At 36.8% G+C, this 16,247-nt stretch overlaps 1 protein-coding gene across 1 annotated transcript in view; it reads right to left on the reverse strand.

Moving 5' to 3' along the window:
- The window catches only part of SPATA16 (spermatogenesis associated 16), a 225,834-nt gene that overhangs the window by 118,212 nt on the left and 91,375 nt on the right, over positions 1 to 16,247 (reverse strand). Inside the window, exon 3 of the mRNA XM_032630867.1 lies at positions 7,531 to 7,620. Within this exon, the coding sequence (XP_032486758.1) occupies positions 7,531 to 7,620 (90 nt within the window). The remainder of the gene's footprint in view (positions 1 to 7,530; positions 7,621 to 16,247) is intronic.

Below are 16,247 nucleotides of genomic sequence, written 5' to 3' on the forward strand. Positions count from 1 at the left end.
CTGAAACAGGATGCTAACATTCATAATATATTCATACACAAAATTTTTTTAAAGTCACAGTCTTGCCTCTTTTAACTCCTTAAAGCAGCGAGAATCTTGTCCTTCAACCCCTATGTTAACAGTGGTCTTTCCAAAAACACAGATGTGCTGACTCAGAGTGAGATGGGATCAAATAGTCTTGGGGTGCAAACTCGTCTCTCGTAGTGCAGTACTTCAGCTACAGGACTGCTCAACAAATTATGGTTTCAGTGTTGAGAAACTCATTGTCTCTTGAGGTAGCTTCAGCTATCTTCAGAGAGCTCTAATTGTTAACAACAGAGACAATGATAATAGCTCATTCTTTATTGAGAGTTTATGATGTGCCAAGTACTGTGCTAAGTGCACAATATAAATTGTCTCATTTATCCTCATAATAACCTCTGTGACACAGATGCTATTATTATCTCCAAGTTACAGATTAAAAACATGGAGCTTTTGATCCATTTATCATAATTTTAACATTTACAGACTATACTCTGATTCACTTGGCAACACTTAGATATTAGAAAACAGCACAGAACTCTGAGTTAAACTGTAGCTCCTTTGGATTAAACTTTTCAATGTTTAATTGGTTTTCTACATTCTGTTATTGTAGAAAATATGGAATCAGATGGATGTCTGATTGAAGGGAAGAAGGGAGGGAAGAGATCTTTATTTCTTCATATTTTAAACATGACACTCTAGGGCTTTTCTGCATTCTCTCTTGCTCCACCCACGTTTTAAAAGATGCAAGGTTGGATCTATAGCAAAAAAGAGAAATCTTTCTCTGTACTCGGCTACATGTTTTCTAGACCAATATTTGCAGACAGTGCGCACAGTCCAAGAACTGTGCATTTCTAAGTTATTTTAGAAGTGTTTAAAGGTAATGCAAATGCATAGCACACCATTCAAAAGGGAAAAGGGACAAAAATACCATGATAAACATCAGCAAGATGGATAATTCACAAATTCAATCAATGTTCATTTTTCTCTGATGGATTTTCAGATGTTGTTGTTAACAGCCTGATGTAAAATCTTTTTCTATATTTATGTAAGATTATGTGTCCTTGCAGTAATTTACTTATAATTTGGATCGTGTCCAAAGCTTTTCTTAAGGCAACAGAATTACTTTTTAAGCCACCTGATGTCATTATAGCCTTACATTTAGCGTTTTTTATTGTAGAATTAGACATTTATAAATCTGCAACGTTAAATCCTTAATACCTAATAGATGGCTAGAAACTTGAAGCTGTAGTATATTTTAGTGTTCACTTTTTTCCTTGAAATCACAAACACTACACCTTACACATATAAAAATTGGGTGTGCTGTAGTCTTATATTCAACCTAAGTCATGTGAAATGACTAAATATCTCTTTATTAATGTCAGTTTTAGAAATCCATAAGGAAGCAACATTTTCACAGTGCTTAGGGTTCATGCAGCTTTGTCATATGTAGGGAAAAGGAAAGTCAGTTTAGTGGTGGAATGATCATGCCTATGCGTGTGCGTATGTTACATACGCATGTTACATACGACTGACTAATGCCAGACCACACTAAAGCTGTTCTCGCAGTGGTGAACTGCCTCCAGTAAAAAGAAAGAAAGCCCTTCAGGCAGATGGCCAATTTAAGAATAAAAATTAGCCTATAGTCTTCATTTAATTTATTTGTGGGCATAAATGAGAACTTACTTTAACCAAAAAACCCTGTGATGTATTTTTAGCATCTTGTATGGTGAATGAATGGATTTTACACTTCCAGTTGAATCAGGACTGTTAAAATAAGCTCCCAACACTACTATCATCTCTTCAGAAGCACTTGTCTTGAGTCTGCCTGTCAGTATATTCTCCTCCCTTGCAAGATACCTAATAATCTCATTTAAAATCACAGAGCTCCGTGACACCAAAAAAGCTGACACAGTTTCTTCCTTGTTGCTACTGTACTACTACCCCTGAGTGACTGCTTATCTACAGCAACACCCCTGCTTTATGTTACCAGATTTCTGAACACTTCAGTTTATTTTGGGGTCACCCTTTTCTTTTGACAGGTTGTGATTTATATATGCATTATTTTTAATTTCCAGTAAGACCAACTTACATAAGAAAACAACAACAAAATCAAATCCCCAAATGCCCTGCTGGGTCTCAGGAAACTCACCTACTCCCACCTCTACTAACCTCTACTGTTTGGCTTTGGTAGCTATGAATTCATGCATCTTGAAATATCATGTTTTGATTGGGCTTAACAGTAACATACTACCTGGCAAAGAAACATCCCTAGAACATCCTGATACCCATGCAGAGCCCAGACCTTAATTGATACTCTAATGTGTCACATCTTAGCCATAGCTGACAATTCATTTCTAAAAGAATCTGTGTTTTAAGGAATTTATTGTTTGAGATTTTCATTGTACATTCATCCATAGAGCAGATTTCTTGAAAATTCAAATATTCTAATTTGTCTCAGAGTATCAAAAATAACATAAAGCAAAAACAAATGTAACCACTAATTAGTTAAAACAATGGCAATTACCAAGGAAAGTCAAAGTCTTACAGAATGAATGAGATGCTTGGAGAATGGCTTATTAATGACCAGAAGCAAGGGGATACTCACAAAGAAGGGACTTTTATTTTTTTCAGAAAAGGTAAGCATCATGAAATAAGAAAAAAGGCAAGTGCAGAGAAGGAGGATGGGAATAGCAGGTAGCCAAAATGATAAAATAGGAGTGAACTGAAAGGCACTGTCAGAGGTCAAGAGTGAGAGAGGCAAAGCTGAGAAATAGCTCTGAGGGAGAAAATTCTTAGTGTATTAACAAGCAGACAGATACAACTTGGTGGCATCTCACCAATTTGTTTTTTTGTGGTACGCGTGCCTCTCACTGTTGTGGCCTCTCCCGCTGCGGAGCACAGGCTCTGGACACGCAGCCTCAGCGGCCATGTCTCACGGGCCCAGCCGCTCCGCGGCATGTGGGATCTTCCCGGATCGGGGCACGAACCCGTGTCCCCTGCATCGGTAGGCAGACTCTCAACCACTGCACCACCAGGGAAGCCCACCAATTTGTTTTTTTTTTTTTTTTCAATTTGTTTTTTTAATCCTGAAAAGCACATGTAATATACAAGAGCTCCGAAATCCAGTGTGTCATTCAGTATAGTACTTTAAGCAGGGCAAAGATTAAAAAAATTTTATACTACATATTGTATTATTTACTCTATTTCTCACAATATTACTACATTATGCGGCACTAAATAATATTATTTCAAAATGTAGAGCAGACCAGATTTGTTGTAGATAGTAAACTAAAGCTGTTGAACTCTGTAAGGTAACACCTTTTTCTAACAGTGGACTGCTGTTTTTAGACTAAAATCTTCCCCCAACTGCCCTTGCACAAACTTTGATGCAGGAAGGAATCCTCATGCTGGTAGGAGGAAGCTCAACCTTTACTGTTGAGGAATTAAACTCCAGTATTCCTTTAGAGCTGGAGAGAGGACTTGACTTTCCGGCTTCAAATCTGATGATGTGGCCCACAGCCTTCTGTGGGCTCCCGATCAATTCATCAGATGATGAGTTTGTCAAATGACCAATTTGTTAAATTTATAAATATGCTTATCTATTAAGAAAGCTTATTTTAACTCTTTAAAAAATTTGTATTACTCCTACAGATGGATTCGAAGGAGCCAGGGCTCCAGGGTTCTGTGGTCTATGGTTTCTCTCTGTTCTTCAGTCTCCCCTCTGTGGGATCCACAGCCCAGATTGTGCTGTGTTGCTCACTGTTCATTTTCCCTATCTTGGCTTTTTCTAGCTTCAGGAGATAAAGTAGAATGCTATTAAAACCTCCTCATTAAATACAAGTTGTTGTAAATTCTATAAATAGTTAAAAATACATTTGATCACACAGGCAAATTTGCTCACTCTCCAAAAATTGGGGAATGGATCTTAAAAATGATGAAATGTTAAAAACAAAAAAAAATGGCTTTTAAAATATGAGAAAGAAATTAGTATAAATTGTTAAACTTCCAAATTAAAATTTTGGTTATGTTAATAAGAAGAAAATAGTCATAGAATATTCAAGAACAGTAGAGTAATAATCATACACACAAGAAGAACATATTTATGAGAATAAATCATTCTATAACCATAGCTTTTAAAAACTGAAAATTTTCAAAAATTAACAAGATTTGCTGAATATATTCATGAGGAATATGTACATAAGAAAATGTATTCATATTAATTTGTCAGTAAGATTATTTCTTAAAATAAGGTTCTAGTAAACTTGAAACTTGGTGAATTCTGCAAATTGGTCACCTGGCCAATTGATTCTTCAGAGGATTATATTTTCATGAATGGGACTACTTCAGCTTTCTTATGATGACACCGTGTTTGAAAAACTTGAAGTAATTGCCAACATTTAAAAGTCAAGAAATTTCTTGGAAAGCTCTGAATTATTATACTATTTCTTGAAAAATCTGCAACACTGAACGTATATTTCTATACAGTAGCATTAGCTGTGCTTGAATAAGGCTACTCCCTTCAGAAGGGCCAGTGGTAGGGTGACCATATGGCCAGTGTGCTAATGATAGTCCTGGTTTATGCCTGTTTTCCTAGTATAATTCTTAAGTGTGCCCACTTTCACTCTCAACAGTGTTCAGTCTGAGAGAGAAATTGTACAGTCACTGTAGTTAGTGAGCTCCAGTCTTCTGTAGTTCATACAACACCCTTTTATCTTACAATTCACACACCATATGCGTGGGCTTTGTAAGCATTTGAATGTGTTATTCCTGCTCTAGTGTCTCCTGTCTAGTTCACGTATGTAGAAACACACAGCTAATTCTTCCTTAGTGATGGATAAAGAGGCTTTGTTGTGTTTTCTCGCTTAGTGTTACCTTCTGTTTGCTTCCTCTTACACAGGGTGGTCTTAAATAAAGATTCGGTGCAATGTCATCTGTTTTGTGCCTCGTGAATCTTCAATGTAGGAGGCATGACCCTATCACATGACTTTACTACTATGTGCACACTCTTATATTTATTTTTCAACCAGGGTTGAGAAAATTTTAGATAACCCAGCTTCCAGGGACTGGTTGTAAATGCACTGTCTTGGACCAGATGGAAGATGATCTACTTCACTGGGAATCATGGTTTTAAGACTTCCTAAGTTACATGGTAATGGCATTCTTTGGTGGGTGCTTCTCAATCTCAGAAACATGATTGATGGGCTTCTTAGAGGAAATAACCTTGATATGTGGGCTTTTTCAATTAGTTTTAATACAATGTGCTTGTAAGAGACCTGAACCAAACTATCGAAGTATCCAAGGAATTGATCGATAAATAAGAATGCTTAATACATTGATTTGTGTTTAGTGTTTTACTCTAGAAATCAAATAGCTAAGAGAAACTAAGATATTCGTGTTCATGGTTCATGGTATTCTTTCCCTTGAGGGGAAAAGAGGATGACTAATACTCTGTATTAAGGATTATAATTGCCAAGGAAACCAAGATGGAAAACACTTGTATCTGCTTTTCTGTTGGAAAGTCCACACCAGTACAGCCAACAATTATCAGGAATTTTCTCAAGGATCATTGTCAAGTTAGTCAACAAATGATATTACACAGATACACTTATTGCACTTCAGGGATATACATGTCAAGGTAAATGGATATTTAGTGCCAAAATTACATGGTAAGTACTGACAAATTCCTAATTTTCAAGTTCTCATTGTTTATTCATTTATTTTAGGAACCATAGAGAATTTTTATCACCACTTTAACTCAAGCAGTTAGGCTGATACAATTAAGTTATAGTCAGTGATCTACTGGTATCTGGCTCTCCCCCAAACTCCAAAATTCTGGGTTTGTAGCATTTGCCAGTTTTCATAGTGTAAATTCTCCCAGCAATGCTAATTTCTCCTACAGTTAACAACTGGCTCTCCCAATATTCCTGAATATTTAACAGTGGGCTCTCTAGAGTCTGTACAAGCTAACCCAGCACACTACTAGCAGTTTTAACTAGTTACAATCTAGTTCTGAAGTTGCATCTAGCTTTCTCCTATTATCTCTTGATTAGAGTCAGAAGACACATTAGTGAACCACCTCTTAAAGAAAACTATTTTACAGATAACTGTATCTGTTTATGCTGAGCTTATTAGCTTCATTTGTAGCTAGTGACCTTTACAAAGTGTGGGACAGAAGGAAGCTTACTATCATCGCTTAAATTCCCTCTCATTCGCATAGTGTATGTGGGAAGAAAATAAGCCACAGGGACAACTCAGTAGACAAAATGAAAAGTAGGACTAAAAAAAAAAAAAAAAAGTAGGAAGAAGTCGTATGTGGGTAATGTAAGATAAAACATTCAGGAAAAGAGTATAAGGAAAAATAGAATGTAAAAAAGAGATTGATAGAGACCTATTTTAATTTTTAAAAGTGGACACTGACATACAGGTAAATAGATATTGTGGCATATTGGTTGTTTGACTGCAAAGTGAGAGTAGTTGAGATTAATTCTGCCTTCCGTATCCATCGTTTAATTGAGTTCAAGCAATTCCTAAGACCAACTTATAAAATGGAATTCATGTCAAACTCATGGTATTAATTTTATGGAATCATTCTATTATCTATTTAAATTTCTTAAACTTCATTTTCCAAGAAAATGTTATTTGCAAATGTTCTAGAGATAGTAGCCACCAGCAACCTAGGCTCCCCATTCCTATTACTGTGGCTTTCTCCCTAGGAGTTATGGTTGGAGTATGTATAGAAACCACTCACACTTTCTTGATAAATTCCTGGGGTGGTAAAGTGGATGGGTAATAAACAATAGGTACCTATACATTGAGAGATGAAGAAAATTCTTTGAGAGAATTTATCAAAGAGAAGGGGAGTCTGATATGATGATCTTGACTCAGGAATAAAAAACGTTGGTTGTCACAGGTGCAAAGGAATTCTGAGTGTAGCATAGAGGCTGTTGCACAAATCTTGCAATTCTTTGCTGTAAGTCTAGGTTCTGGGGAGGAGAATATCAGGAGCTTCTTCACCAGGTTTTTATGAAACATATTGTGGGTCCAAGAGACAACACTTTAGGACACCTCTAACAACCTTTGGTGTTACAACTGATGCCGTCTTCTCTAGAAATGGGCAGCTGGTATCCTTTTTATGTGGGTTAGATTTTATTTCCAGAACTCAAGAAAGAGATAGCCACAAAATTGTGTCCTTACAACCAGGATCAGGAATGTACTTGAGAGCAAGAGGTCAAGTTCATTTCTAATCTTCCCTGGAAGTTTTCCCATCATTATCAGTGACCTCATGGCTGGAAAGTTTGAATTTTACTAAGAGCTATGAACACAGAGTGGCTTTAATTAAAGAAAAAGATAGTCAATAATTGTTGGTTTGATGTTTATAAGACAATAATTCTGGTAAAATCATATTCCATGTGAGAAATGGAAAGTTCTATTATGCTGTTACCAGAAGCTGAGAATAAAATTAGTTTAACTCGAAATAAGTCTTCACAAAAGTTATAACAAACATACCGGGCAGCTTCTGAATATCTCTCCAGACATCTAAACACTGTTGCCTGACGAAGATGATTTCGGAAATAGGCTGGGTTTAAAACAATGCTCCTGAAAAGATAAAAGAAATGCAAATGTTATTAAGCTTTTAAAAGTCAATTACCAGAAGTGTATAGGAATGAAATAACATTCATTCAATTTTACATACTATATATATATATGTTAAAAGATACTAGTAAATGGATCATTTTTCTTCCTGTAATTGTCAGTTAAGACAAATAAACAAGCATTATTGAAAAATTAAGTTTGCATGATAAAAGCAATTTTATTTATAGCACAGGCTAACTTTTATAGATATAACAATGGCAACAAATTTGAATCCACTTATATTACATATAAGACATGGTGTTATTTTGTTTGTTATATATTAATAAATCAGGCAAAGATCACAGGTAGACCTATTTATGGTATGTCTACCTATAATGAAGGGGGAGATTGTTAGCTGCTGAATTTCAGTTAAAAGAAAGGAACTGGAATTTGGGTGACATGTTTGCTTGCACTCCACGTTGGGTTCTGTGTCTTCCCCCAGCTGGACAATGTAGTGGAATGGAAGGAGCCCTGTACCATTGGCTAAGGAATCTGGTCCTGAACTTGCCACTTTTGGTAAGACCCTTGTTCACTTTGGGTTTCCATTTTCTTTTATTGAAATTACAAGGCTTGACTTTTGGATAAGATTATCTATCCTTGCTTGCTGATTTTTTCATTATCTCAGAGTTCTGCAGTCTCAGTTCCAGCTCAGATGAGACGATGATCACTCCATAGCTGCCCTCTTCCTCCAGAGATAAACTGGCAGCCATTCCTCTTCCTTGCTTCACTGAGAACCCGGCACTGTTCAAGGCATTTGATATAATGAGGTGAACTAGACAGATATAGACCATGATTCATCCCCGAATGAGGAGACAGCCATTTGTTAAATTTTAAGGTGTAGCTTATATCATAATAGAGTGTTGTGTTATTGATGTAAGATACAAATGTCACAGAACCAATACAGGATTATTAAGCAATCTTTTTGTGAGCCTGTTTTTACAAGTTGCTGAGAATCACTTGGAATTAGTTCATTATTGAAGTAAGTGGTTCTTAATCTTTTCTGGGGAGGTTCACGGAGCTTTTTGAGAATTGGATGAAAGCTATGGATCTCTGTCCAGAAAAATGCACATAAACATGGTTGCCCAAATTTAGGTAATTCATGTGACCCCTTAAGGCTATTCATGAACTCCAGACTAAAAAAAAATCCAGACAAGAATAATTCCATTCCCAGAAACATTGCTTATAGAAAGAATAAAGTAAAAAAAGAAGCATCTGTCTGACGTACATAGGATCATAGAATTATGTGACGATGAGATGGATTGGCTGAATAATTCAGCTCACTTTAAACACAAGTGGACAGAATCCAGAGAGGCTAAGGGACCTCTCTAAAATCATAAAGTAGTTGGTTGCAGTGCTGCTTCAAGTTTATTATTATGTTTCCCATCTCTAGCTACAGCACTTCATATTTTACCTTACTCCTTCTCTATGATTTCTGAATTAGCGGGGCCTGAGTTAGTAAAGTTTCACTGCATCCTATGCTTAGTAGTTTGTACAAATGAATACATGAATCTCCCAAGAACACAGACCATTTGCTTTGTTGATTAAAATATTGGAAATTTAAAGCCTATTACATAAGTTTATTCCACATCCATACTGAACTATTAATATCTACTACTAATACTTTATATTAATTCAGGAAAAAGTACATTTATAAAGCATGTTTGTGTATTTTATCTGTATAAAAGTAATCTTGTAAAATTAGATCAGAGTGAAAAGAACAGTGCTCTGTTTAGGGGCCTGGGTCTTCCGACTCTGACCAGAACTTTTTCTTCCACATTGTAGCTAATTCTTTCCTTTTACTTTGTAATCTTTACTCACTTATGCATTTTTAGCAAATGTCTGCAAATGTGATGAGACAAAATCCTTACTGAATGACCATTTCTTGTCTTTGACATCTCTTTGCCCATGATGTGGTATTTTGGTTTTGCTATGCTATTCTCCAAAGAATCTCGCTTTGCCGGACATGTTCTTTTGATAAAAATGGATTAGGCTGAAGAAAAGGATGGGGTGTGGTGGGCAGGAGTGGCAGGGCAGGAGAAGGGTTTAATACAATAGAGGGAGGAGGGAGAGGAGGAATGATCAGAGTGGCCTTGGTGGAGGAGGAGATTTTTGGGGGTAGTGAGGGTTGATGAGATAAACACTGTTTCAGTGTAATTTTTAAAAAGAATAGATTTTTAAAAAATTGCTTGTAATTACAAGTCCTTTCTTTGGTGCTGAAGAAATACATTAGAGGACATGAGTTTAGAGATCACTATTGCTAAACTAGACTAGGCTCTCTTAAACCATAACACCACCCTATACTAAGCCACATAAATCACAGCTTCAGAAGAGGGACCAAAAAGACCAGGACCCAGTCTACCCTGACAGGTGGAGGTCTACCTATAAAAGGAAGTTTAGAAATTTGAGATGAGATATTATATTTGGCAGTTTATTACTTTTGGCTCCCTTATAATTATTGCAGCATTCACTGTGTGCTTATAATATGCCCAGTTAGATATTTGGCATGAAAATGCTAGTGCTGATTGTAAAGCCTAGTTTTTATCCTTTTATTGTTTTATTCAATGCTTTCTAAAATGACATACCCCCCCTTTTTTTTTTTTTTTTTGCGGTACGCGGGCCTTTCACTGTTGTGACCTCTCCTGTTGCGGAGTACAGGCTCCGGACGCGCAGGCTTAGCGGCCATGGCTCACGGGCCCAGCCGCTCCGCGGCATGTGGGATCTTCCCGGACCGGGGCACGAACCCATGTCCCCTGCATTGGCAGGCAGACTCTCAACCACTGTGCTACCAGCAAAGCCCCATACCCTTTTAAAAATTTTTTTAATTTTATTTATTTTTTATACAGGAGGTTCTTATTAGTTATCTGTTTTATACATGTAACTGTATATATGTCAATCCCAATCTCCCAGTTCATCCCACCCCCCCCCAACCGCTTTCCCCCCTTGGTGTCCATACGTTTGTTCTCTACATCTGTGTCTCAATTTCTGCCTTGCAAACTGGTTCATCTGTACCATTTTCCTAGATTCCACATATTTGTGTTAATATACGATATTTGTTTTACTCTTTCTGACTTACTTCACTCTGTATGACAGTCTCTAGTTCCATCCACGTCTCTACAAATGACCCAATTTCATTCCTTTTTATGGCTGAGTAATATTCCACTGTATATATGTACCACACCTTCTTTTTCCATTCATCTGTTGATGGGCATTTAGGTTGCTTCCATGTCCTGGCTATCGTACATAGAGCTGAAATGGACATGGTGGTACATGACTCTTTTTGAATTACGGTTTTCTCCGGATATATGCCCAGTAGTGGGATTGCTGGATCATATGGTAATTCTCTTTTTAGTTTCTTAAGGAAACTCCGTACTGTGCTCCATAGTGGCTGTATCCATTTACATTCTCGCCAACAGTGCAAGAGGGTTCACTTTTTTTCATAGCCTCTCCAGCATTTATTGTTTGTAGATCTTTTGATGATGGCTATTCTGACCGGTGTGAGGTGATACCACATTGTAGTTTTGATCTGCATTTCTCTAATAACTAGTGATGTTGAGCAGCTTTTCATGTGCCTCTTGGCCATCTGTATGTCTTCTTTGGTGAAATGTCTATTTAGGTCTTCTACCCATTTTTTAATTGAATTGTTTGTTTTTTTGATATTGAGCTCCATGAGCTGTTTGTATATTTTGGAGATTAATCCTTTGGCTGTTGTCTCATTTGCAAATATTTTCTCGCATTTTGAGGGTTGTCTTTTGGTCTTGTTTATGGTTTCCTTTGCTGTGCAAAAGCTTTTAAGTTTCATTAGGTTCCATTTGTTTATTTTTGTTTTTATTTCATTACTCTGGGAGGTGGGTCAAAAAAAGTCCTGCTGTGATTTATGTCAAAGAGTGTTCTTCCTATGTTTTCCTCTAAGAGTTTTATAGTGTCCGGTCTTACATTTAGGTCTCAAATCCATTTTGAGTTTATTTTTGTGTATGGTGTTAAGGAGTGTTCTAATTTCATTCTTTTACATGTAGCAGTCCAGTTTTCCCAGCACCACTTATTGAAGAGACTGTCTTTTCTCCAGCCTATATCCTTGTCTGCTTTGTCATAGATTAGTTGACCATAGGTGTATGGATTTACCTCTGGGCTTTCTATCCTGTTCCATTGATATGTATTTCTGTTTTTGTGCCAGTACCATATTGTCTTGATTACTGTACCTTTGTAGTATAGTCTGAAGCCAGGGAGTCTGATTCCTCCAGCTCCGTTTTTTTCCCTCAACATTGCTTTGGCTATTTGGGGTCTTTTGTGTCTCCATACACATTTTAAGATTTTTTGTTCTAGTTCTGTAAAAAATGACATTGGTAATTTGATAGGGATTGCATTGAATCTGTAGATTGCTTTGGGTAGTATAATCATTTTCACAATATTTATTTTTCTAATCCCAGAACATGGTATATCTCTCCATCTGTTTGTGTCATCGTTGATTTCTTTCATCAGTGTCTTACAGTGTTCTGGGTACAGGTCTTTTACCTCCTTAGGTAGGTTTATTCCTAGGTATTTTATTCTTTTTGTTGCAATGGTGAATGGGATTGTTTCCTTAATTTCTATTTCTGATCTTTCATTGTTAGTGTACAGGAATGCAAGAGATTTCTGTGCATTACTTTTGTATCCTGCAACTTTACCAAATTCATTGATTAGCTCTAGTAGTTTTCTGGTGGCATCTTTAGGATTTTCTATGTATAGTATCATGTCCTCAGCAAACAGTGACAGTTTTACTTCTTTTCCAATTTGTATTCCTTTTATTTCTTTTTCTTCTCTGATGGCCATGGCTAGGAATTCCAAAACTATGTTGAATAATAGTGGCAAGAGTGGACATCCTTGTCTTGTTCCTTATCTTAGAGAAAATGCTTTCAGTGTTTCACCATTGAGAATGATGTTTGCTGTGGGTTTGTCATATATGGCCTTTATTTTGTTGAGGTAGGTTCCCTCTATGATCAGTTTCTGGAGAGTTTTTATCATAAATGTGTGTTGAATTTTGTCAAAAGCTTTTTCTGCATCTATTGAGATGATCATATGTTTTTTCTCCTTCAGTTTGTTAATATGGTGTAGTACATTGATTGATTTGTGTGTATTGAAGAATCCATGCATCCCTGGGATAAATCCCACTTGACCATGGTGTATGATCCTATTAATGTATTGTTGGATTCTGTTTGCTAGTATTTTGTTGAGGATTTTTGCATCTATATTCATCAGTGATATTGGTCTGTACTTTCATTTTTTGTAGTATGTTTGTCTGGTTTAGTTATCAGGGTGATGGTGGCCTTGTAGAATGAGTTTGGGAGTGTTCCTTCCTTTGTAATTTTTTGGAAGAGTTTGAGAAGGATGGGTGTTAGCATTTCTCTAAATGTTTGATAGAATTCACCTGTGAAGCCATCTGGACCAGGACTTTTGTTTGTTGGGAGATTTTTAATCACAGTTTCAATTTCATTGCTTGTGATTGGTCTATTCATATTTTCCATTTCTTCCTGGTTCAGTCTTGGAAGGTTGTACCTTTCTATGAATTTGTCCATTTCTTCCAGGTTGTCCATTTTATTGGCATAGAATTGCTTATAGTAGTTTCTTAGGATGCTTTGTATTTCTGTGGTGTCCATTGTAACTTCTCCTTTTTAATTTCTAATTTTACTGGTTTGAGTCCTCTCCCTCTTTTTCTTGATGAGTCTGGCTGAAAAGGTTGATCAATTTTGTTTATCTTCTGAAAGAACCAGGTTTTAGTCGTTTTCTTTGGTTTTTTTTCATTTTTTTTTCTGTTTTCTTTGCTGTTTTCTTTGTTTCTATTTCATTTATTTATGCTCTGACCTTTATGATTTCTTTCCTTCTACTAACTTTGGGTTTTGTTTGTTCTTTTTCTAGTTCCTTCAGGTGTAAGGTTAGATTGTTTGTTTGAGATTTTTCTTGTTTCTTGAGGTAGGATTGTGTTGCTATAAACTTCCCTCTTAGAACTGCTTTTGCTGCGTCCCATAGGTTTTGGATCGTCGTGTTTTCACTGTCATTTGTCTTTGGCATTTTTTGATATCCTCTTTGATTCCTTCAGTGATCTCTTGGTTATTTAGTAAGGTATTGTTTAGCCTCCATGTGTATTTGTTTTTTACATTTTTTCCCCTATAATTGTTTTCTAATCTCATAGCGTTGTGGTTGGAAAAGATGCTTGATATGGTTTCAATTTTCTTATATTTACCAAGGCTTGATTTGAGACCCAAGATCTGATCTATTCTGGAGAATGTTTTTTGTGCACTTGAGAACGAAGTGTAATCTGTTGTTTTGGGGTAGAATGTCCTATAAATATCAATTAAATCTATCTGGTCTGTTGTGTCATTTAAAGCTATTGTTTCCTGTATGACACTCTGCATTATTAATTTTCTGTCTGTATGATCTGTCCATTGGTGTAAGTGAGGTGTTAAAGTCCCCCACTATTATTATTATTATTATTTTTTGCAGTATGTGGGCCTCTCACTGTTGTGGCCTCTCCTGTTGCAGAGCACAGGCTCCGGACGCGCAGGCTTAGTGGCCATGGCTCACGGGCCCAGCCGCTCCGCGGCATGTGGGATCTTCCCGGACCAGGACATGAACCTGTGTCCCCTGCATCGGCAGGCGGACTCTCAACCACTGCGCCCCCAGGGAAGCCCCCCCCCCACTATTATTGTGTTACTGTCGATTCCCTCTTTATAGGTGTTAGCATTTGCCTTATGTATTGAGGTGCTCCTATGTTAGGTGCATATATATTTATAATTGTTATATCTTCTTCTTGGATTGATCCCTTGATAATTATGTAGTGTCCTTCTTTGTCTCTTGTAATTGTCTTTAAAGTTTCTTGTATCTGATATGAGTATGGCTACTCCAGCTTTCTTTTGATTTCCATTTGCATGGAATATCTTTTTCCATCCCCTCACTTTCAGTCTGTTATGTGTCCCTAGGTCTGAAATCGGTCTCTTGTAGACAGCGTATATATCGGTCTTGTTTTTGTATCCATTCAGTGAGCCTGTGTCTTTTTGTTGGAGCATTTAATCCATTTACATTTAAGGTAATTATCAATATCTATGTTCCCATTACCATTTTCTTAATTGTTTTGGTTTTTTTTTTTTTTTTTTGTAAGCCCTTTTCTTCTCTTGTGTTTCCCACTTAGAGAAGTTCCTTTAGCATTTGTTGTAGAGCTGGTTTGTTGGTGCTGAATTCTCTTACCTTTTGCTTGTCTGTAAAGTTTTGATTTCTCCGAAGGCTCTGAATGAGATCCTTGCCAGTAGAGTAATCTTGGTTTTAGGTTCTTCACTTTCATCACTTTAAATATATCATGCCACTCCCTTCTGGCTTGTAGAGTTTCTGCTGAGAAATCAGCTGTTAACCTTATGGGAGTTCCCTTGTATGTTATTTGTCATTTTTCCCTTGCTGCTTTCAGTATTTTTCTTTGTCTGTAATTTTTGTCAGTTTGATTACTGTGTGTCTCGATGTGTTTCTCCTTGGGTTTATCCCGCCTGGGACTCTCTGCACTTCCTGGACTTGGGTGGTTATTTCCTTTCCTATGTTAGGGAAGTTTCCGACTATAATCTCTTGAAATATTTTTTCGGGTCCTTTTTCTCTCTCTTCTCCTTCTGGGACCTCTATAATGGGAATGTTTGTGTGTTTAATGTTGTCCCAGAGGTCTCTTAGGCTGTCTTCATTTCTTTTCATTCTTTTTTCTTTATTCTGTTCCATGGCAGTGAATTCCCCCATTCTGCCTTTTAGCACACTTATCCGTTCTTCTGCGTCAGTTATTCTGCTATTGATTCCTTCTAGTGTATTTTTCATTTCATTTATTGTATTGTTCATCTCTGTTTGTTTGTTATTTAATTCTTCTTGGTGTTTGTTCTTTAATTCTTCTTGGTCTTTGTTAAACCTCTCTTCCATCTCCTTGATCTTTGCCTCCATTTTGTTTCCAAGGTCCTGGATCATCTTCACTATCGTTATTCTGCATTCTTTTTCTGGAAGGTTGCCTAGCTCCATTTCATTTAGTTATTTTTCTGGGGTTTTATCTTGTTGCTTCATGTGGTACATAGCTCTCTGCCTTTTCATTTTGTCTATCTTTCTGTGAATGTGGTTTTCTTTCCACAGGCTGCAGGATTGTAGTTCTTCTTGCTTCTGCTCTTTAATTCTTGTCATTAATCTCTGGAAGCGAAAGAACTGACTAATGATCTCTTTGTGAAAAAATTGATCTAGTATGGCATATTTATTCTTTGATGAACTTTATAATCTTCATTTTTTAAAGTTGCAAAACCCCCCACATTTAGTGGTTTTCATTGGTGTTAAAGGCATTAAGCAATTTTAGGAAGAACACACATTTTTATACTATTGTCTTCCAATCCAGGAACCTGACATTCTCTTCATTCAAATATTCTTTTATGTCTTCCAGTAATATTTTAACCTTCCTTTACCATTTATAAAATAGAGGTTTTATGTAAAATAGATAGCTAGTGGGAAGTAGCCGCATAGCACAGGGAGATCAGCTAGGTGGTTTGTGACCACCTAGAGAGGTGGGATAGGGAGGGTGGGAGAGAGGGAGACGCAAGAGGGAAGAGATATGG

The sequence above is a fragment of the Phocoena sinus genome, chromosome 4 (assembly GCF_008692025.1).
Source record: "Phocoena sinus isolate mPhoSin1 chromosome 4, mPhoSin1.pri, whole genome shotgun sequence".
In the NCBI taxonomy this organism is placed as follows: Eukaryota; Metazoa; Chordata; class Mammalia; order Artiodactyla; family Phocoenidae; genus Phocoena; species Phocoena sinus.